The 25,167-nt window shown below is 40.0% G+C and overlaps 1 protein-coding gene across 2 annotated transcripts in view; it reads right to left on the bottom strand.

The window, feature by feature from the left end:
• The window catches only part of strn (striatin, calmodulin binding protein), a 100,439-nt gene that overhangs the window by 26,842 nt on the left and 48,430 nt on the right, over positions 1–25,167 (bottom strand). For both annotated transcript variants that reach the window (XM_063039804.1, XM_063039800.1), the window contains exons 3-6: positions 22,129–22,202; positions 7,292–7,370; positions 6,420–6,590; positions 5,760–5,910 (exon numbers count right to left, since the gene is read on the bottom strand). In XM_063039804.1, coding sequence (XP_062895874.1) covers positions 5,760–5,910; positions 6,420–6,590; positions 7,292–7,370; positions 22,129–22,202 — 475 coding nt within the window. The remainder of the gene's footprint in view (positions 1–5,759; positions 5,911–6,419; positions 6,591–7,291; positions 7,371–22,128; positions 22,203–25,167) is intronic.

Below are 25,167 nucleotides of genomic sequence, written 5' to 3'. Positions count from 1 at the left end.
AGACCATGAGACCACTGAATTCCCAGCCACCATCCAGGTCTCATCACATATGAAATGCCAGTAGTGTATACTGTTTACTTTTTGACTTGTGTTATAAATGCATCTTATTATTTGTGGCAATACTACCTGTGTGTAGTATGAGAATTATATGTACTGTGTTGCGCACCCCGGTCCAGAGGAATATTGTTTTGTTTGGAGGTATACATATACAGTTGAATGACAATAAACTTGAACTTAAAGCCAAGCAAGCCACAATTCTCCCGATAGGTATCAGCATAACTGCTTGCCCTGTGGTGTTTCTCAATGAAGCTTCATGAAATTGACTCACATGAATTGCAGTTTTCTCAAGTTAATGTTTAGGAAGAATAAAATATTGTCTTAGTTCTCTTGCAGCTGTTGGTCACCCATTATTTAATGACAATGGGTCCCAAATTTATATTGTTTAATTCCATCCCTGAATTTCAACACCAAAAGCTCTACTCCTTTATCCGTGGCATCTTGTGCTTCTATCTCACAATTTCGTCAGCCATTAACCCCCCTTCCCACTTTTGACACCACTCAGCCTCTCCTTAATCAGTAACTTCTGACACTTCCTCCTTTTGCGTAGCATCTATTCTCCAAGCCCCAACCTCAAACCCTTGGAGGCCTAGGGTCAGATTAGGCGTGCAGCAAATTAAACTTTGAAACAATTAAATTGACATACAAACAAAATAGCATAAAATGTGAAAATCTGTAGGTATACATTCCTTCAACTATATATAATTGATGGACACATTAAAATATTACTGCAAAGGAAACTAGACAGATATATGGAGGAATTTAAGGTGGGGGCTTATATGGGAGGCAAGGTTTGAGGGTTGGCACAACATTGTGGGCCAAAGGGCCTGTACTGTGCTCTACTGTTCTATGTTCTAAAATAGTTAACTTCTATGAAAGTTTGCATATTGCCGGCTTTGGGAGAGGTGGGAAAAGGGAAAAACAAAAGAAACAGAACATGTTGGAACATTAATCCAGGTGTAATAAAGGCATAATAGCAGAGATATTTTTGGCAAATTGCTTTTGCAAGTGATTACTGTCTTGGTCTCACCAACAACTTGTTAATTAAGTGTCACAATACTGGCGGGGTGATCCGTTTTGATTGACTCTTTTGTAATTCTCTGTGTGTTAAATTGATCCTCACAGTGGTGCTAATTGATTTAATAAGATTATACTGGGAAGGAAGGTCTTTAAACTGGAGAAGGTATCAAGTAAAAAGATTTCATGTACCGACTCAGAACTAGAATTCAACAGTAGAATGCAACTGGGTTGACACTAAATTATACCAGCTTGAGCCCACAGTGTGGCAGAACCGGGACGTCACTACTATACAGAACTTGCACAAAGTTGGGGGTTGGGGTGGTGGTTCCTGAATATCTGAGTAACAACAGGTACAAATTCAAAGGTGGATCATTAAATTTGAGACAGCTGCTCAGAATAAGAAGAAAGATTGCATACTTCAGAAATGATCACAATGATGGGGAACTACCAAGACAAAGTCGGCAAAATTGACTTATTGGAAAGGCCATAAGATGATTAGATATTCATTCTACATACAAGGAGTGGCCAAAAACACAGAAGGGAAAGATCACAATCAACACTACTGAACTGCTGTAGAAGAAATTAGTGAATCAGAAGTGAGAAGAAATGCTAAGTATTAAGGTAACCATGATTTTCTGGAAATACCATCCATTCCTGCTGTTTTAGAGTTATTAGCACAATTTGGTCTTTTCTCAGGTTATAAATTAAATCTTAGTAAGAGTGAACTTTTTCCGATTAATAAACATCTTCCCTTATATTATAAATTTCCATTTAAATTGATTAATAATTACTTTTCTTATCTTGGGATTAAAATTACTTGTAAACATAAAGATTTATTTAAGACTAACTTTTTACCATTAATAGACCATATTACTCATAGAAACATAGAAACATAGAAAATAGGTGCAGGAGTAGGCCATTCGGCCCTTCGAGCCTGCACCGCCATTTATTATGATCATGGCTGATCATCCAACTCAGAACCCAGCCTTCCCTCCATACCCCCTGACCCCTGTAGCCACAAGGGCCATATCTAACTTCCTTTTAAACATAGCTAATGAACTGGCCTCAACAGTTTGCTGTGGCAGAGAATTCCACAGATTCACCACTCTCTGTGTGAAGAAGTTTTTCCTAACCTCGGTCCTAAAAGGCTTCCCCTCTATCCTCAAACTGTGACCCCTCGTTTTAGACCTCCCCAACATCGGGAACAATCTTCCTGCATCTAGCCTGTCCAATCCCTTTAGGATCTTATACGTTTCAATCAGATCCCCCTTCAATCTTCTAAATTCCAACGAGTACAAGCCCAGTTCATCCAGTCTTTCTTCATATGAAAGACCTGCCATCCCAGGAATCAATCTGGTGAACCTTCTTTGTACTCCCTCTATGGCAAAGATGTCTTTCCTCAGATTAGGGGACCAAAACTGCACACAATACTCCAGGTGTGGTCTCACCAAGGCCTTGTACAACTGCAGTAGTACCTCCCTGCTCCTGTACTCGAATCCTCTCGCTATAAATGCCAGCATACCGTTCGCCTTTTTCACCGCCTGCTGTACCTGCATGCCCACTTTCAATGACTGGTGTATAATGACACCCAGGTCTCGTTGCACCTCCCCTTTTCCTAATCGGCCACCATTCAGATAATAATCTGTTTTCCTATTTTTGCCACCAAAGTGGATAACTTCACATTTATCCACATTAAATTGCATCTGCCATGAGTTTGCCCACTCACCCAACCTATCCAAGTCACCCTGCATCCTCTTAGCATCCTCCTCACTGCTAACACTGCCACCCAGCTTCGTGTCATCCGCAAACTTGGAGATGCTGCATTTAATTCCCTCATCCAAGTCATTAATATATATTGTAAACAACTGGGGTCCCAGCACTGAGCCTTGCGGTACCCCACTAGTCACCGCCTGCCATTCTGAAAAGGTCCCGTTTATTCCCACTCTTTGCTTCCTGTCTGCTAACCAATTCTCCACCCACACCAATACCTTACCCCCAATACCGTGTGCTTTAAGTTTGCACACTAATCTCCTATGTGGGACCTTGTCAAAAGCCTTTTGAAAATCCAAATATACCACATCCACTGGTTCTCCCCTATCCACTCTACTAGTTACATCCTCAAAAAATTCTATGAGATTCGTCAGACATGATTTTCCTTTCACAAATCCATGCTGACTTTGTCCGATCATTTCACCGCTTTCCAAATGTGCTGTTATCACATCCTTGATAACTGACTCCAGCAGTTTCCCCACCACCGACGTTAGGCTAACCGGCCTATAATTCCCCGGTTTCTCTCTCCCTCCTTTTTTAAAAAGTGGGGTTACATTAGCCACCCTCCAATCCTCAGGAACTAGTCCAGAATCTAACGAGTTTTGAAAAATTATCACTAATAACTTTCATCTAAATGGTTTCCCTTATATTTAACTTTGATTGGTCGTATTAATGCAGTTAAGATGGTTTTTTTGCCAAAATTTTTATATGTGTTTCAGGCATTACCAATTTTCGTTCCTAAATCTTTTTTTGATAAAGTTGACTCTAAAATTTCTTAATTTATTTGGCAGAATAAGAATCCGAGACTGGGTAAAATACATTTACAGAAAGCTAAGAGAGATGGAGGTTTAGCATTACCTAACTTTAGATTTTATTATTGGGCTATTAATATTCGACATATGAAATTTTGGTTACTTGACCGGGACATACTATCTATTCCTAAATGGGTAGCATTGGAATTACAATCTGTTCAGGGTTATACACTTGGTTCTATTTTAGGTTCCTCTCTTCCTTTTGATTCGAAACGCCTTAAGCAGGTCTCTAACCCGATAGTTAAATATGCTTTGCGTATTTGGTTTCAATTTAGAAAATTTTTTGATCTTAATCAATTCGGGTTAGCGATTCCTATTTTAGGTAACATATTTTTTCCTCCCTCTTTTACGGATCGCGCTTTTCAAACTTGGAAGACTAAGGGTATTTTACGGTTTTTGGATTTATTTTTAGATGGTTCCCTTATGTCTTTTGAACAATTATCTAATAAATATAACTTATCAAGAATACATTTTTTTAGATATTTACAAGTTAGAAATTTCCTAAGTACTATACTTTCTTCCTTTCCAATGCTTCCTCCTATATATATTTTAGATTCGATAATTAACCTTAATCCATGTCAGAAAGGTGCATCGGCTATGATTTATAATATTATTATGAAACTTAGGAAAGCTCCATTTGATAAGATTAGGGTAGATTGGGAACAGGAATTGGGGCTTACCATTTCTGTGGATGATTGGGGGCAGATTTTACAATTAGTTAATACTTTCTCTATTTGTGCTAAACATTCCCTAATTCAATTTAAAGTGGTTCATAGAGCACATATGTCCAAAGATAAGTTAGCGCGTTTTTACTCGCATATTAATCCTTTCTGTGATAGATGTTCGGGGCAGATAGCCTCTTTAACTCATATGTTTTGGTCTTGCCCTACTTTGGAAACTTTTTGGAGAGATATTTTCAATATTATTTCTAAGGTATTAAATATAGATATCTCTCCTCACCCTATTACTGCTATCTTTGGACTACCTAAAATTTCTAGTAATCTTTCCCCTTCAGCCCGTAGAATGATTGCATTTCTTACTTTAATGGCGAAAAGATGTATTTTACAACATTGGAAAGAGCTTAATGCTCCAACTACCTTTTTTTGGTTTTCTCAAGACGATTTTATGTTTGAATTTGGAGAAAATTAGAAGTAACCTTTATGATTCTTCATTTAAATTTGAACAGATTTGGGGACCTTTTATTCGATATTTTCATTTAATGTAATATTTACCCTTCTTGTTTTTTTTTCACTGTTTTAATGGAGGTCGGGATTGAGGACGTGATTTTAAGTTTAACTCTGTTTGGTTTCAAGTTAGCCCATTGCCTTGCCTTGCTTTTAGTTAGCTGCACGGTGGGTTTTTTTTTGGGTTTTTTTTTTCTTTTTTTCCATTGATATATATAAAATTTAGTATACTATTATGTTACCTTGGTTTCTTATGCTTAAATTACATTGTTTGTAGTAGTTTCTTTTTGGTATTGTTATCTTTTGGAATTTTATTATACTTTAACATTGTATTAATGTTTATATGGCTTACCTTTTTTGTATACTTACTCAATAAAAAGATTTAAAAAGGATTTTCTGGAAATACCACTAGGAGTCCTGAATAAGACGTTTCCCAGGTGCCAGAGGGCAAGGAGGAAAGATTATGGTAAACAAAAGGCAATGGATAGATTAAGTTTACAAAGTGAGTTTTATGGAGTTAGCACTAAATGAAAAAGCAGGGCCTTGAGGAATTACTCAAACCACCTGCAGCATCTCATATTTGGAGTGGTGAGGAAGCAGTTTAAAGGTCAATTTATTGTTACTTGGAAGATTGCGTAAACTGAAAAGAATAACCAGTTCACTTGCAACTGCTTGGATGGTTTAAAAAAATGCCTTGAGACAAACTGAAATAATTTTCATGACAAAATATAAATACATTTAAAATCTACTAGATTTTGCAACTTTTTGCACAATTTGAGAATAAGGGAGTGAGTTTCACAATATACATGATCAAAGGACCTTTACCGTGTAACTTTGAAAAAGAACTACAGAATTCATTTTGCCCATTTTTCATCATTTCATCTTCTTTATTCATGTGTCCAAATATTTAACCTACCGAAGTATCAATAATTGTTCTCTCTTTTCCTTCACTCTCATCATCCTCATCATCATCACTAAATACAGCTGCAGCATTTTCCAGAAATTTAAATGTTTCCAGCACATCTGCTGAATCATTCGGAAGTGGTTTAACTTTTTCTCCAGAATTTCTTTAAAAAAACACAATATATATTTTTTTAAAACAAAACATTATGTAGACAATTTACAGCAACTGTAAGACCACAAAATATTGCTGAGAAGAGACAAATCTTGCCTTTTCTTTTTAATTATCTGTTCCATTTAAACCCTTTGTGTAACTCCCCAACTCCCCAATCCCAGTAGATTGGTTTTGTAACAGACCATTAAGGAGATACACAAAATGGTGGAAGCAATAGAAAAAGTCAAAGAAATTTAACTGTCTGGACCAGCATGCAAGTTTAATCAAGTCAAGAATACAGCAATGCAATACACAACAATGGTATGCATCTACTAGAGATAAAAGCCTGCCTGTTGGTTCCTAATAAATTAAAATAAAATACAGATTACATGTATAAAGTCTGAAGCAATGACCATTATTGCGATATTAAAAAAAATCAAGCAACAAGGGATTGAAATTGAAATCAATTAAAATAAAATTTAGATTTAAAATAAGCACACAATGGTAGTACGAGGCACTTACCCAATCATGTCTGTCCTTTTTAAAAGTGTTTCACCACCATTTATAACAGAATCCGGACTCTTGTTTTCAGATAATTTATCTAGGTCATCACCAGTGAGGCCAAGTAATGCCCGTGCTCGCCTTGACTTCACATCTATAATAGTATCTGTGTATCCGACCTCCTGCAAGTATCTGGCAAAACACAGTAAATTACAGCATTTTGTTTTAAATCATGAGGAGAATCTTATGAAGTTTCAGCACAATTTGTCCAACAATTTACAAATTATACACTTTTTTTTGAGGAAAATCTACTACCAGGAAATAATCTTGCACATTCTATTTCACTGTTGAGGGTACTTGCAAAAAAAAAATGTCACTTGTACCAGCTGCAGATTGAAAGTGATGAGTCTCTTTCAGTACCAGCCTCTATAGTCACAGGAAAATGAAAGCTCGCAGTACTGGGCTATTGTTAACAATTCAACATTCATTACATTGTCTGCTCAAGAAACTCAGCGGTTTCCTTGTTTGGATGTGATGGTGGGGGGAATGTGGCGTTGCTGTTAATTGGTGAGGAAACTTTCAAAAATAGTTAATCATGGAAATAAAGTTGCAGAATCTAGCATAAAATAAAAAAATCAACACTGAAGTTAAAACTACCAGGGTAATTAACAGCAAAGGACAGCCAGTCTACCAAAAATTTATTTTATATCATGATCCTGTGCGAACCATGATTTCTAAAATTAAAGTTTAAAATAGTACTTTCTAACTTATACTCTTCTAACTTTAAACACAAAATTGAATGACAAGTTTACAACTTTTTACAGTTAGGACACTGATAGTTGGGATGTTAGAAAAAATAAGTATTTTTGAAATAAAAGATTGCAGATACTCACTGACGAAGGAGCTGCCTCCCTTGCTTCCATGTTAATTGATTATTTTGTGTGGTCTGTATTTCATTTTCATTTCCTTCATCTAGGAAAGTGATAAAATAGATTTACTCAGTAATAAATCAACTAATAGTAACACTGATTTTGCAGGAATAATGCTAATAAACAAAGAGTGATATATACAGAAGTTATACTTCCCAAATGCACCTTTAGGTAGGAGAAAGTAGTGCTCTGATGGTCAGCTTCTGGTTGAAGATGCATACCAAATGCTGGAGGGGGGTGGGGGTCTTGGCAGCACTCAGTGCTCTTCCAGAATTAGCTGTCTGGCCATTTTCTTCTGTTTCATAGCAAGCTAACTGATCAATTTTGTATCGAAGGGATGGCTGTTTTTTTCGTGCCATTTTCTTGGACTTCTTCACAGCTTGTGCAGCTATTTTTGTGCTGTTTTATTAGATAGCACTCTGAGACGTGATGTTAGTCAGGATTTTCTGAATACAGTATATTATTTAGAGATACAGCACGGTAACATGCCCTGTCGGCCCAACAGGCCCACGCTGTCCAATTAACCTACTAACCCATACATCTTCAGAATGTGAAAGGAAACCAGAATACCTCGAGGAAACCCACGTAGTCACAGGATTAATGCTTGTAGTAGTATCTCAAGAACTATGTTAGTGTCAACCCAGCCAATGCAAAAGATTCATGAGCACTATGTGAAGTATAGTCCAGCTTGTCCTAGCAAATATTCATTCCTCAACTAATATCACAAACAAATAAGGTGCCATTTGTTATTTGAGAACCACACTGTACAAACTGGCTTTCACATGTGCATAGATAACAGTGTCTGCTCTTCATTCACGCTGGGAATGAAAAAATAGACAAATTCAAACAGTCTCTTTGCTTTCTACTGCACATCTGAATGAGTGCAAGACTACCTTTAAAGGTGCATTTTCAAAAGCCTTACAAACAACTTTTCAACAATAGTTAGTTTCAATCCTTGTATTATCGAAGCAGATTCCACTGGGAGAGTACAGTGTTACTGTGGTACAAGATGTATTGCCATTAACAGGTTATATTCTGTTAATCAGCTGAAACCTAGTTTATCATCAGTAATTCACCATGATAAATATTATGGAAATTTAAACTCAATTTATATTCCTTTTTACCCATTGCTTTTACATACAATATTCAGGAGAATCCTGCATGTGATATCACAAAGGAAATAAACCTGAAAACAAAATTTTGCAAACTTAAGTCCATTAACTAAAACGGTGTTAGGAAAAGAATCTGTCCAGTCACCTTGTAATGACATGCACAGGGGAAGAAGGTGGCACCAGCGACCAACTCAACCAAAAGCGAAGTCCTTCACAGTTCAAGAAACTATTTTTATTTCAAATCTGATTCTGCTACTATTGGTAACTATGATTTATATTTTGATGGTGTTTCTGGACCACTGAGCGACCTGGTGTTTTGCTGATTCTGAGGGAGGTTGGTGCAGCCTGGAAAGAGGGCATGAGCCCATGACTGACAAAATTTCACACTGATTAAAGCGTTGAGCAAGATTGAAATCAACGAGGACGGCAGCGGAAAGTGAGTGGGTGTTCAGTGTTGTCTGGCTGCGTTTGACTGGACTCTTCTTCTCTCTCACTTGATCCTGTCAGAATCTTGGGTCTTGGGCAAGGTAAAATCAGCACGGTTTGTGGATTGGACTCAGTAGTTTATGTTAGGATGTGTTTCTGTTTACTCCTTTTTTATTGCTATTTTGTGCGATTTTGATTGGGCAGACTGGCTCTGCAGTGACACAGCGCTAAATTGATCTGAAATGAACCTAAACTGAACATGCCTAGACTGTTTCAGTGACTTTGTGGTTTGATGTTTTACATTTGGTGTTTTTCACTCGTTTTTTTTGCCATTTGCAGTGATTTGTACTTTTTTTTGCATGTTGTGTGTTTGAAGCTCTCTTTGAGCGGGTTCCATGGTGTTTCTTTGTTTCATGCCTGCATATATACTTTGATAATGAAGGTACTTTGAATCTTTGAATAATATTTGAAAGATAACTCAACATTTTACTACGACTCTTGTAAAAACACTTTCAGATGTTCTATGACTGAAGTACACCCAACCTAGACTTTATGAAACAAGAAAGGAAGGGTCACTGACTGCTGGAATTCCATAAGTCCATAAGACACAGGAGCAGAATTATAGGCCATTTGGCCCATTGAGTCTGCTCCATCATTTCATCAAGGCTGATTCATTTCTCATTTAACCCTATTTTCCTGCCTTCTCCCTATAATCTTTCATGGCCCTGACTAATCAAGAGCTCATCAACCTTCACCTTAAATACACCCAATGAGCTAGCCTCCAGAGCCACCTATGGCAACAAATTCCACAAATTCCCCACCCTCTGGCTACAGAAATTCCTCCCCATCTATGTTCTAAATGGACGTCCCTCTATTCTGAGGCTGCGCCCTCTGATCCTAGACTACCCCACCAGAGGAAACATCCTCTCCACATCCACTCTTTCCAGGCTTTACAACATTCAACAGGTTTCAATGAGATCACCCCCTTGTTCTTCAAAATTCTACCCCAAGTAATGGCCCAGAGCCATCAATTGCTCCTCATACGATAAGCGTTTTATTCCTGAAATCATTCTTGTGAAACTCCTCTGAACACTCTCCAATGTAAGCACATCCCTTCTTAAATAGGGGGCCCAAAAAGGGCTCTCAGTACTCCAAGTAAGGCCTTACCAGTGTCTTACAAAGCCTCAGCATTACATCTTTTCTTTTCTGTTCTAGTGCTCTCAAAATGCATGTTAACATTGCATTTGACTTCCCTGCCACTGAATTAACCTGCAAATTAACCTTTAGGAAATCCTGCATGAGGACCACCTTTCTCCCCATTGGGTATTCCTTCTACCCAAGTGTATGATCAGACACTTCCTGACTCCGTATTCCATCTGGCACTTCTTTTCCCATTCTCTTAATCGGCTTAATTCCTTCTGCAGCCTTCCTGCTTCCTCAATACTAAATATTTAGTATCTTTTCTGTATTACCACAGGCTCGAAGCAGCCTCATGTGTGGCACCTTGTCAAAGGCCTTCTGAAAATCCAAGTCCATGACATCCACTGATTCTCCTTTGTCTATCTTGCCTGTTATCATCTCATAGAATTCCAACAGATTTGTCAGACAAGATTTGCCCTTAAAGAAACCATGCTCACTTTGGCCTACTTTATCCTGTACCTCCAAGCACCCTGAAACTACATCCTTAACAATCGACTCCAACATCTTCCCAACCACTGAGAAAAGATCTATAACATCTTTTCTTCTGTCTCCCCCACCCCTTCTTTAAGAATGTAATGACATCTGCAAGTTTACAGTCCCCTGGAACCATTCCAGAATCTAGTGATTATTGAAAGGACATTACTAATACCTTCACAATCTCTTCAGCTACCTCTTTCAGAAATCTGGGACGTAGTCCATTTATCTACCTTCAGGCCTTTTAGTTTCCCAACCACCTTCACCCTTGCAATAGCAACTACACTCACTTCTACTCAGAGACTCTCAAACTTATGGCATATTGCTAGTGTCTTCCACAGTGAAGTCTGATGCAAAATACTTCTTCAGTTTGTCTGCCATTTTCTTGTCCCCCAGAACTACCTCTCCAGTGTCATTTTAAGCAGTCCAATATCTACTCTCACCTCTCTTCTTACTCTTTAGACAATAGGCAATACACAATAGGTGCAGAAGTAGACCATTTGGCCCTTCGAGCCTGCACTGCCATTCTGAGATCATGGCTGATCATCTACTATCAATACCCGGTTCCTGCCTTGTCCCCATAACCCTTGATTCCCCTATCCATAAGATACCTATCTAGCTCCTTCTTGAAAGCATCTTTATATAACTAAAAAAAAAGTTTGGCATCCTCTTTAATATTGTTGGGTAGCTTACCTTCATATTTCATCTTTTCCCCCCATGGCTTTTTGTTGCCATCTGTTGGTTTTTAAGTTTCCCAATCTTCTAGCCTCCCACTAATTTTGCTCTATTATAGAACATAAAAATTTACAGCACATTACAGGCCCTTCAGCCCACAATGTTCTGCCAACCATGTAACCTACTCTAGAGACTGCCTAGAATTTCCCTAGCACATAGCCCTCTATTTTCCTAAGCTCCATGTACCTATCTAAGAGGCTCTTAAAAGACCCTAATGTATCCAGTTCCACCACCGCCCCTGGCAGTGCATTCCATGCACCCACCACTCCCTGCGTGAAAAATTTACCCCGGGGAAAAAAGCTTCTAGCTGTCCACATGATCAATGCCCCTCATCATCTTATACACCTCTATCAGATCACCTCTCATCCTCCATCACTCCAAGGAGAAAAGGCCAAGTACACTCAACCTATTTTCACAAGGTATGCCCTCCAATCCAGGCAACATCCTTGTAAATCTCTTCTGCACTCAGTACTCCAAGTGGGGTCTGACTAAGGTATTATATAGCTGTAACATTACCTCACGGCTCTTGATCTCAATTCCATGGTTGATGAATGCTAACACACCATACGCTGCCTTAACACCACTGTCAACTTGCACAGCAGCTTTGAGTGTCCTGTCAACACGGACTGCAAGATCTCTCAGATCCTCCACACTGCCAAGAGTCTTACCGTTTACATTATATTCTATCTTCAAATTGGACCTACCAAAATGAACCACTCACACTTACACGAGGAATTCTGCAGATGCTGGAAATTCAAGCAACACACATCGAAGTTGCTGGTGAACGCAGCAGGCCAGGAGGTACAGTACCTCTTCCTAGAGATGCTGCCTGGCCTGCTGCGTTCACCAGCAACTTTGATGTGTGTTGCCACTCACACTTATCTGGGTTGAAGTCCATCTGCCACTTCTCAGCCCAGTTCTGCATCCTATCGATGCCCTGCTGTAAACTCTGACAACCCTCAAGACTATCCACAATCTTTGTGTCATCAGCAAACTTACTAACCCACCCTTCTACTTCTTCATCCAGGTCACTTATAAAAATCACAAAGAGGAGGGGTCCCAGAACAAATCCCTGAGGAACACCACTAGTTACCGACCTCCATGCAGAAGACGAACCATTGACAAACCACCCTTTGCCTTCCGTGGGCAAGCCAATTCTGGATCCACAAAACAAAGTCTCCATGGATCCCATGCCTCCTTACTTTCTGAAGGAGCCTTGCATGGGGAACCTTATCAAATGTCTTACATCTTATACACCTCTATGAGGTCACCTCTCATCCCCCATCGTAACAAGGATGCTTGCTCTTTTTCTTTTACATTGGCTTTGACTTTTCTTGTCAGCCACAGTTGCCTCAACCGGCCATTAGAGTTCTTCTTCGGGATGCATCTATCCTGTGCCTTCTGAATTGCTCCCAGAAACCCCAGCCATTGCTGCTCTGCCGTCATCCCTGCTCGAGTCTCCTTCCAAACATCTTTGGCCAGCTCCTCTCTCGTGCCTCTGCAGTTCCCTTTACTCCACTGTAAGAAACAGAGAAACACAGAAAACCTACAGCACAATACAGGCCCTTCAGCACACAACGATGTGCCGAACATGTACTTACTGAAGAATTTACGTAGGGTTACCCACAGCCCTCTATTTTTCTAAGCTCCATCTACCTATCCAAGAGTCTTTTAAAAAGACCCTATCATATCCACCTCCACCACCATTGCCGGCAGACCATTCTACACACTCACCACTACGTGCATAAAAAACTTAACCCTGACATCTCCTCTGTACCTTCTTCCATGCACCTTAAAACAATATCCTCTTGTGTTAGCCATTTCAGCCCTGGGAAAAAGCCTTTGACTATCCATATGGTCAATTCCTCTCATCATCTTATACACCTCTATCAGGTCACCTCTTATCCTCCATTACTCCAAGGAGAAAAGGCCAAGTTCACTCAACCTATTCTCATAAGGCTCCCAATTGAGGCAACATCCTTGTAAATCTCCTCTGCACCCTTTCTATAGTTTCTACATCCTTCCTGTAGTGAGGTGACCAGAACTGAGCACAGTACTCCATGTAGGGTCTGACCAGGGTCCTATATAGCTGTAACATTACCTCTCGGCTCTTGAACTCAACCCCAGGGTTGATGAAGGCCAATGCACCATATGCCTTCTTAACCACACAGTCAACCTGCACAGCAGCTTTGAATGTCCTATGGACTTGGAGCCCAAGATCCCTCTGATCTTCCACACTTACCATTAATACTATATTCTGCCATCATATCTGACCTACTAAAATGAACCACCTCACACTTATCTGGGTTGAACTCCATCTGCCACTTCTCAGCCCAGTTTTGCATCTTATCGATGTCCCACTGTAACTTGACAACCCTCCACACTAACCACAACACCCCCAACCTTTGTGTCATCAACAAATTTACTAACCCATCCCTCCACTTCCTCATCCAGGTCATTTATAAAAGTCATGAAGAGAAAGGGTCCCAGAACAGATCCCTGAGGCACACCACTGGTCGCTGACCTCCATGCAGAACATGACCCGTCTACAACCACTCTTTGCCTTCTGTAGGCAAGCCAATTCTGGATCCACAAAGCAAGGTCCCCTTGGATCCCATGCCTCCTTACTTTCTCAATAAGCCTTGCATGGGGTACCTTATCAAATGCCTTGCTGAAATCCATATACACTACATCTACTGCTCTATCTTCATCAATGTGTTTAGTCACATCCTCAAAAAATTCAATCAGGTTCCTAAGGCATGACCTGCCTTTGACAAAGCCATGCTGACTATTCCCAATCATATTATGCCTCTCCAAATGTTCATAAATCCTACTTCTCAGGATCTTTTCCGTCAACTTACCAACCACTGAAGTAAGACTCACTGGTCTATAATTTCCTGAGCTATCTTTATCCTCTTTCTTGAATAAGGGAACAACATTTGCAAACCTCCAATCCTCCGGAACCTCTCCTGACCTCATTGATGATGCAAAGATCATTGCCAGAAGCTCAGCAATCTCCTCCCTCCCCTCCCACAGTAGCCTGGGGTACATCTCATCTGGTCCCGGTGACTTATCCAACTTGATGCTTCCAAAAGCTCTAGAAAATCCTCTTTCTTAATATCTATATGCTCAAGCTTTTCAATCCACTGTAAGTCATCCCTACAATCGCCAAGATCCTTTTCCGTCGTGAATACTGAAGTAAGGTATTCATTAAGTACCCCCACTACCTCTTCAGGTTCCATACCCACTTTTCCACTGTCACACTTGATCGGTCCTATTCTCTCACGTCTTCTCCTCTTGCTCTTCACGTACTTGTAGAATGCCTTGGGGTTTTCTTTAATCCTGCTCGCCAAGGCCTTCTCATGGCCCCTTCTGGCTCTCCTAACTTCATTCTTAAGCTCCTTCCTGCTAGCCTTATAATCTTCTAGATATCTATCAGTACCTAGTTTTTTGAACCTTTTGTAAGCTTTTCTTTTCTTCTTAACTAGATTTTCAACAGCCTTTGTACACCTCAGTTCCTGTACCCTACCATCCCTTCCCTGTCTCATTGGAACGTACCTATGCAGAATGCCACTCAAATACCCCTGAACATTTGCCACATTTCTGCCCGACAGTTTCCTGAGAACATCTGTTCCCAATTTATGCTTCCAAGTTCCTGCCTGATAGCTTCATATTTCCCCTTACTCCAATTAAACATTTCCTAACTTGCCTGTTCCTATCCCTCTGCAATAAAGGAGATAGAACTGTGATCACATCTCCAAAATGCTCCCCCACTAAGAGATCTGACACCTGACCAGGTTCATTTCCCAATACCAGATCAATTACAGCCTCTCCTCTTGTAGGCTTATCTATATATTGTGTCAAGAAACCTTCCTGAATACACCTGCTAAACTCCATCTCATCTAAACCCCTTGCTCTAGGGAGACGCCAATCAATATTTAGGAAATTAAAATCTCCCTCCACGACAACCCTGTTCTCCCCATCTACTCCTCGATGTCCCTGTTACTATTGGATGGTCTATAAAAAACACCCAGTAGGGTTATTGACCCCTTCCTGTTCCTACTTTCCACCCACAGACACTCAGTAGACAATCCCTCCATGACCTCCTCCTTTTTTGCAGTCATGACACTATCGCTGATCAACAGTGCCAAGCCTTACCTTTTTTGCCTCCCTTCCCGTCCTTTCTGAAACATCTAAAACCTGGCCCTCTAAGTAACCATTCTTGCCCCTGAGCCATTCAAGTCTCTGTAATGGCCACAACATCATAGTTCCAAGTACTGATCCACGCTCTAAGCTGATCCGCTTTGCTCATGATACTCCTTGCATTAAAATAGACACATTTCAAACCATCCCTTCTCTATCATCTGTCTATCCTCCCTCTCACACTGTCTACAAGCTTTCTCAATTTGTGAGCCAACTGCCCCTTCCCCTGTCTCTTCAGTTTGGTTCCCACCCCCCAGCAATTCTAGTTTAAACTCTCCCCAATCGCCTTAGCAAACCTCCCTGCCAGGATATTGGTCCCCCTCGAATTCAAGTGCAATTCATCCTTTTTGTACAGGTCACGCCTGCCCCAAAAGAGGTCCCAATGATCCAGAAACCTAAATCCCTGCCCCAATTCCTCAGCCACACATTTATCCTCCACTTCATTCTACTGCTATACTAACAGTCATGTGGCACAAGCAGTAATCCTGAGATGACTACCTTTGAGGTCCTGCTTCTCAACTTCCTTCCTAACTCCCTGTAGTCTGTTTTCAGGACTTCCTTCCATTTCCTACCTATGTTGTTGGTACCAATATGTACCACGACCTCTGGCTGTTCACCTTCCCACTTCAGGATATCGTGGACACGATCAGAAACATCTTGGACCCTGGCACCTGGGAGGCAAACTACCATCCGTGTTTTCTTTCCTGCATCCACAGAATCGCCTGTCTGACCCCCTAACTATAGAGTCCTCTATCACTGCTGCCATCTTCCTTTCCCTACCTTTCTGAGCAACAGGGCTAGACATTGTGCCAGAGGCGCGGCCACTTCTGCTTCCTCCAGGGAGGTTGTCCCACCCAACAACACTCAAATAGGAGTACTTATTGTTAAGGGGGACAGGCACAGAGTTACCCTCTAGTATCTGACTCTTGCCCTTCCCTCTCCTGACTGTTACACACTTACCTATCTCCCGAGGCCCTGGTGTGACTCCTTGCCTATGGCCCCTCTCCATCACCTCTTCACTTTCCCTGATCAGACAAAGGTCATCGAGCTGCATGTCCAGTTCCCTAGCGCTGTCCCTATGGAGCTGCAGCATGACGCATCTGGCGCAGATGTGACCATCCGAGAGGCTGGGTGTCTCCTGGAGATCCCACACCTGACACCCAGTACAGAACACTGGCCTTGCAGACATACTTCCTATTCCTATTCTTCACAAGTAACTTACCTCGCCTCGACCACTTATTGGTGAAGCCCCGTTGCACCGAAGCCCTCCTACTCTGACTCCTTCTACTCCGACACCTGATCTGTAAAGCCGCCTTCTTTTTCTCTTCCCGCTGGTCTAACTTGCTGACGTCCACATGCCTGTGCATGCCTCGATCACTGTAATACTGATACATCTGACTTTAGCTTCTCCCTTTTGAAATTGCAGGGCGAATTATATTATATTATGATCACTGCCTCCTACAGGTTCCTTTACCTTATGCTCCCTAATCAAATCTGGTTCATTATACAACACCCAATCCAGAATAGCTGATCCTCTACTGGGCTCAACCACGAGCTGTTCTAAAATGTCACCTCATAGGCACTCTAGAAATACTCTCTTGAAATTTCCCACCAATCTGATTTTCCCAATCTACCTGCACATTGAAACCCCTCATGACTACTGTACCATTGCCTTCTTTACATGCTTTTTTTTAAAGCTCCCTTTAAAAGGAGGAGAGATGGAGGAGATGGTGGCGCGACGCAGCTTGCAGTGGCCACTTCGGTGAATGATATCTGTTATCTGTCAAGTAGGGTGCTGTGCATATCCTGACTTGATGGAGGACGTGAGAGCATGAAGGAACATCTGGTGAAATTTCTGAAATGCCTGTGTCGCTGCTGCTGCTACTGTGTGATCCAGAATCACCGGAGGGGAAGGTCCCGAGTCCTCAGCTTTGCTTGTTGCTCGGTGGTCGGGTCGGGGTCGAAACGCTCAGCAAAGATGGTGCTCGGTGTCGAAAGGCTGATCGGAGGCTCGAAGTTTTCGGATGACTCAGAGTCGGCTGCGGTCGGGTGCTTCCAATGAATCGGCAAGTTTGCGGCGCTTGGGGGTTCATGGCAGGGAGAGTTTCTCCCTTCTACCATCTGCGTGAGATGATGGGGCTACTGGGACTTGAGACTTTTTTTTTTTACCGTGCCCATAGTCTGCTCTTTATCAAATTACGGTATTGCTTTGCACTGCTGTAACTAGATGTTATAATTATGTGGTTTTGTCAGTTTTAGTTTTGGTTTGTCCTGTGTTTCCGTGATATCTTTCTGGAGGAACATTGTATCATTTTTTAATGCATGCATTTCTAAATGACAATAGACAAGGACTGAGTGTCCTCATAATCTAAAAAAAATAATTTGTAGCCCACATCCTGGCTACTGTTTGGAGGCCTATATATAACTCTCATCAGGGTGTTTTACCCGTGCAATCCTACCCACAAGGATTTACATCTTCCGATCGTCACCACTTTCTAAGGATATGAAAACATTTTTTTTTAAACCGCCACCTCCTCTGCCTACCTGCCTGCCCTTTCAATACAATATGTATCCTCAGATGTTAAGCTCCCAACTATAATCTTCTTTCAGCCATGACTCAGTGATGCCCACCACAGAACTGCCGATCTTTAAAATATCAACTACCTTATTCCGTCTACTGTGTGCATTCAAATATAACACATTCAGTCCTGTATCTGTCACACTTCAATTTTGTCCGGCTTTTACAGTGCAACTCATCCCACTGACTGCAATCTTCTCCTATCGTCTGCCTGTCCTTCCTCTCAGTCTCAGTGCACGCTGCCTCTGCTTGTCAACCAACAGCCCTATCACTCTGGTTCCCACCCCCCTGCCAAATTAGTTTAAAACCTCCCCCACAGCTCTAGCAAACATGCCTGCAAGAATATTGGTCCCCCTCGGGTTCAGGTGTAACCCATCCCTTTTATATAGGTCATGCCTTCCTCCGAAGAGATCTCAATGATCCAGAAATCTGAAATACTACCCCTACACCAGTTTCTCAGCCACTCATTCATCTGCCAAATCATCCTATCTTATTCTTACCCTAAATGGCACATAGAACAGACAGCAATCCAGAGATTGTTGCTCTGGAGATTCTGCTTTTCAGCTTTCTACCCAGGCCTCTCTTCATGACCTCCTTGCTTTTCTTTCCCATGTCCTTGGTGCCAATATGCATCAAGGCTTCAGGGTGCTCACTTTCCCCCTTTAGAATGTTCTGGACTCGAACCGAGACATTTCTGATGCTGGCATCTGGAAGGCAACACACCAACTGGTGTGCTTATCGTGTCCACAAAATTTTCTGTGTATTCCTCTAACTATGGAATCCCCCATCACCACTGAAGTCCTCTTCTTCCCTCCCCCCACTTCCCTTCTAAGCCACACTGTCAGAAACACGGTCAATGCAGCTCCACCACCCGCCCCACCCTGCTAGGTTCCCTTCCCTGAACAGTATCCAAAATGGTATACTTACTATTGAGGATAATGGCCACAAGGGTACTCTGTACTGGCTGCCCATTTCCCTTCCCTCTCCATCCAGTTACCCATTTACCTACCCCTTACAACTTGAGTGACTACCTCCCTGTAACTCCTATCTATCATCTTCTCAGTTTCCTGTGTGAGCCAAAGGTCAGAGATGCAGCTTTAGTTCCTTGACACGTTCTCTGAGGAGCTGCAGTTTGATGTGTTTGGTGTAGACGTGTTTATCTGGGAGGCTGGAGGTCTCCCAGAATTCCCAAATCTCACATATAGAATACAACACAGCCCCTGGCGCCACCCTCACTGCTCTAACTATGCACTAACAGATGAAGAATGAAGAAGCCTGATGAGCCAAAGCCTCTCCACTCTAACACAGGTCCACTCATACAATCTTTGCCTTAATTTTATTTGCCCTTGCTAATGAATTACATATCCTACAAGTCAATATCTTAAAGGTAGCATGGTGCAAATTAGAAAAACAGTAGGAATCTCAGTGGCTCATACTGTGGAATTAGACAACATTAACCAGTTTGGGGCTAAAGGCTGTTGGGCATCTTGATCGAGGGATGTGAATGCCACCAGTAAGATGGTGATTTATTATATTGCCCTGATTGTTCCCTTAGGTTATTTCTAAGAACAGTTAAAGTCAACTACAATGGTCGTCTGGAGTTTCCTATAGATCAAACCAGATAAAGACAGAAGTTTCTTTCCTTGAACGAACAGAATAACTTTCATGACAACCCAGTAGTTTTATAGTCAAGAGTTAATGATGTTTCCCTAAACTTACCAACCTCCTCCAACTTACACATCACTATTTTACACTCCCCTCCACCCAACTTGCACCGTGTGCCTATTTGTCACCATTTATCATCAACTCACCTCTGTCTCCCAACTCTAATCTTCCCCTACCTGGCTTGACCTGTCCATCATCTAGGTCTAACAATCACCCTGTGCTCTGCTCCTCTTAATACCAGATACTGCCCCTCAGTCTTGATGCAGGGTCTTGGCCTGAAATGACAATCCGTTTTCTTTCACAGTTGCTGCTTGACTCACTGAGTTTCTCTAGCATATTGCATGTTGCTATGATAAACTCATTACCTTTCCTTAATGAACCATGACAATTAAAGCCCTTTCAGATTAAAGAAAAACTGTTAAATGCGCTGCACAGAAAAATGTTATTGCTTTCATCAAGTCTATTTAGTTTGTTGATGGACATCAAATTTACTGAAAGTCCTGATTTCTCAATTACAGCTCTAGCTATTTTAAATATGTTTGAGTGGTTGTGTACATATTACATTTCAGCAATCCACCCACTTACACATACCTTACAGTTCCCTGCCTTTCCACACTCTGGTGTGTGCACCTTGGGCCTCTGAGAACGCCATACCATCTAACACAAGTTTGAAGATCATAGCTCATCTTCTGCATGGGTACTTTGGAATCCTCAATATGGTATTCAATGTAACAATTTCACATAATCACACCATAATTATCTTCAACAGATATGGTTACATTTGTTTCATTTTTTTCTGTCTCCAACTGTCTTATTTTATTTAGAGAAACAGCATGGAACAGGCCCTTGCAGCCCAAAAAGCTTAACTGGCCAGAAACCCACCTATTTAACACTAGCCTAATCAGAACAATTTACAATGACCATTTAACCCATTAACCAGTACATTTCCAGACCACGGAAAGCAACCGGAGCACCTGGAGGAAATTTGGAGAGAACGTGGAAACTCCTTACAGATGGCACTGGAATTGAACTCCAAACTCTGACACCCAATGCTGTAATAGTGTGGCGTAAACTACTATGACACTGTGGTGTCATTTTTAATGCAATTGCTATCTTGACAATTTTTGTCTGCACTATTACAGTCTCTCCACTCTTCTCATTCTCTGCAAATTGACACAATTGTTCTCTCCAGTCAGTTCTGATGGAGGGTCTAGATCTGAAATGTCAACTCTGTTTCTTTCCTTGTTGATACTGCTTGACTCACCAAGTGCTTCCTGTAGTCTTTGATTTTGTTTTGAATTTTAAGCCTCTACAAATTTTGTTCTAAACACACATTTAATACCTCTGATTTTGTGATTTCCAAGTTGCCCCCTTGGATGTACTCCAAGTTTGGAACTGCTGCTCATGTCAAGTTTTTAAATCAAATTATTAATGTAAATATCTGACAGCAGACAAGTTAAAGGAATGTGTAAGTGGGTGGATTGCTGAAATATAGCTTGTACACACCACCACTGAACATTGTTAAAATAGTTAGAACTAAAATTGAGAAATCAAGATGTTTAGTAAATTTGATGTATATCAAAAAACTAAATACTGTTTACATATTCAACGATAGTTCCTTGCATCATTAAAACAAAACTACTGCTAAAACTAGTTTTATATCTAGGTACAACACAAAGCCAAACAACTAAAAGTAGGGAAAAATCAACACAATGACCAAGTCCAATTGGACTTTTCCTCCAAAGGAACTAAAAATGAGGGAAATGTAGAAGTAGCTCCTAGCACTGTGTTTCAAAATCATTTCAAGACTAAAGGTCAAAGAATATTTCACTAATCTTGTACAAGAATAGAAATTATCGACAATAAACACCGAACTTATTGGTGCCATGGTGGCAGAGTGGTTAACATGACGCTATTACAGCTCCAGGTGTTCCAAAGTTTGCAATTCAATTCCGGCGCCATCTGTACAGAATATGTACATTCTCCCTGTATTTTCACCGGGTACTCGTTTCCTTCCACATTCCAAAGATGCACCGGTCAGCAAGTTAATTGGTCATTGTAAATTGTCCTGGGATTAATCTAGGGTTAAATGGGTGAGCTGCTAGGCAGTGTGGCTTATCGTGATGGAAGGGCCTGTTCCATCTCTAAATAAATAAATTTTGTGAATAAAAGTTTTAATACACAAATCTCTCTTCCAGCATCCTATTGAACTAGTTGCACTGCCATCTACCACAAAGACATCTTTCAAAGTGGCTCACAAATTCACTTATTTGCATAATGAGAACAGTAATTTAAAAGTTTTGAACATCATAACCAAATCCAATGCCTTTTTACTGATATCTGGTTTCACAAGCTAGTTACATGCTTGCAAATGTGCTTGTGGAATGTTACCTTCAAACACATCTTACCAGAATCATAATTTGGAGGCTTCATATCTCCTTGATTCAACTCTGTGCCGTATTTCAATTTATGATGTTTTGCTCTGGAAAGAAAATGGAGAAAAGAGTTTTATCAGAGCCCTAAGATGCCCATAGGATGATATTTCATTGAATACTAAGTTATGCAGATATAGTACAGCACTCTAATTCTTTGGAGAATAACTCAAAATTCAAATTGATTAACTCTCAACTTGGACAAAGAAAATTGGTGCTTACTTTGTCTATACATTTCAAAACAAAAAGGAAAAAGAAAAACAGTTCAAATATCAGGGAAGTATTTTCAAAGAATCAGAAAACTTCACTTAAAGCTCAGTTACTTCTATGGAATAACACTTCAGAAAACAAAGTGTTGTAAATTAATTCCATCCTGCAATAAATGGAATCTAAAACATCTTACTTCTAATACATTGTATCGATACAAGAAATAGAGTTAAGAGGCATTAAGAAGAATACTTAAATAGGCATGGCATACAAGATGTCAAGCAAATGGGAATAGTGTTGATAGACAAAAAGTTTTACATCAACAGGCCCACTTCTGTGTTGTACAATGGTTTATGAAATATGTTAATGCCAATACAATGCTTTACTGTTTTCAATATTTTTTCACTGTTCCTTGTTCCATTTGACAGTTACTAGTAAATAAAATGACAATATACCAAAAAACATAACTTTAAAGATTGCACAGGAATAGAAGCTGTTGCTTTCGACAGTGAGATTAATAAATTTGTTAAGATAAATATACAATACTGATTTGGGCATACGCTTCTGTATTGGACTCTTGCTTAACGTTAAACACATTAGTCAGTTATATTATTGCACAAGCTTGTCTCATAATCTACATATTATTGCATATTTGTCTATCTACCATAGGTAAAATTGCACTATGACACATTACATGACAGTCAGCCAGTATGCAGTCACAAGGTTTCTTTTCATTCTTCCTCCTACCAACATGAGTCATCAAATGCTGCACTATATTTAATTCTATTTGCAAGTCCATTCTTGCTTTAGGCATTTGGCAATTCCATATATTATCAGATCTAGAGCAACGCTCATCTTTTTTTTTCCCCAAAACATGACTTTTCCTTTAGAAATCCAAACAACCTCCTCGAAAATGCACCTAAAAGGGAGAGAGAGAGAGAGAGAGAGAGAGAGAGAGAGAGTGTGTGTGTGTATATAGTTAATAAGTATGTAATGTAATATATACACATTACATGTAATTATATTACATGTACACACACAGCACTCATCACAGACATTAAATCAATTGGCCAATTCCCAAGTAAGTTCAAGTTTCTCTTTGAAGGTTTCTCTTTTAAGCCCACAGATACATTTTCTGTTATTCACTCCAGTCAAGTTATTCTCATAACAGAAAACTATATTGTAAATGAATTTCATCCTGTAATAACAAGATATGCAAGATTTTTAACAGATACAATCAAGTCAGATCTCTCTCAAAGATTTTGTGCTCAGCATTTGTCTCAGCTCAATGACATCTGCTCTCGAAGTTTTTTCTGGATTTTGAATGGAAATTTGCTCTATTCCATCATTTGATCCAATAAAACACCCCCTGTAAAGGAATCTATGACACCTGTGACCTTGCAAGAAAGGAGGCCCCTTCAAACAGCTTAATTGAAAAATCTAATTGGAACAAAGAAGAAAGCATAAATTAGCTTTAAAGTATTCAAAGTAAGCAGAATAAAGATTAGGGAAGAAAGATGGGACAGAAAATTTAAAATTTTCAACGCTAATTTTTTTTTAGGGATCAGGAATCTTCCCAGTTCATTAATTTGCTTTATTATGAGGTATTATGGACTTTGAGAAATTCTTCATTAGTGACAGTAGAATTTTAAACACTGATTTGGGCCTGTGGGGGTTTGAAATGTACTGGTTTAAGTATTATAGAGAGAAAGAGAAAAATCCCATTATGGTAAAGTTAACCAGGACAGGAATAAATCATTGCAAGGATGTTTGTTATGTTACATTTAAACAAGGAACCGAACACCTGCCAGCATTGATCAGATGTACAATCAGGATAAATGTAGATCAGATGACATATCAGAACTATTAGGGTGAAATGTATTTCATCAAGCATTCCATAGCAGAAAATGTTTAAGAACTTCTAAACTATGAACATTAAACCAATGCATTTTAATGTTACATCCTTAGCTTTATCTTCTTATGGCACCTATTTATAAAAATACAAATCTGCCTAATTGTATAATAGGACAGTGAGTTTCTTGTGGGTGAGAATCAGAAATGTCCTCCAATCCGGGAAGTTCAAAATGTAAAAAGATTATTAAAAGGAGACTTTTACTGAAAACTAGCTTTTGTAGCCTCAGCTGATACAGAACTCTATTTGGCATACATCTTGAATGATATTCCTGTACAATGGAGTACTGAGGAAGAATTACGCCCAACAAAATTATGAAAAATTTCACTGTAGGACAATATATATTGCATAAAAAGATTATAGAATGATATTGCTGGCTTAAAAGGAAATTGAACAAAGAAAACTGCTAAAAGTAAATAGTTTAACTTAATACTTATTAGTAAAAGGAAAAGAATAAAAATTGCAGATGCCGGAAATCTGAAATAAAAGCAGAAAATGCTAGAAACACTCAGCAGGTTGGGCATTGTGTATGGAAAGAGAAAATTTGATATTTCAAGCCAGAAATCCTTCAACTGAACTGGGATAGAGAGAAGGCAAGTTATTTTTGAGCTGCATTTCCTCTACATTTTCTTTGCTTTATAAGAGTACAAGAAAATGGGAGAGACCATCTTGCCCTTTGAGCCTGCTCCACCATTTGATATGATCCTGGCTGATTTACCTCTGGCCTCAAAAATCGTCCTCTCTGCTAAACCCTCTTAGCCCCTAATACCGGATTATTCAAAAAATACAGTATATTTATTTCACTTTAAATACTTACAATGAGCTAGCCTCCACAATTTCAAAGTAGAAGATTACAGGGATCTTTAATCTGAAACTTTGTTTCTTTTATTATAGAT

Source organism: Mobula hypostoma, chromosome 2 (assembly GCF_963921235.1).
Source record: "Mobula hypostoma chromosome 2, sMobHyp1.1, whole genome shotgun sequence".
Lineage (NCBI taxonomy): Eukaryota > Metazoa > Chordata > Chondrichthyes > Myliobatiformes > Myliobatidae > Mobula > Mobula hypostoma.
This window is presented reverse-complemented; position numbering and strand designations above follow the sequence as displayed.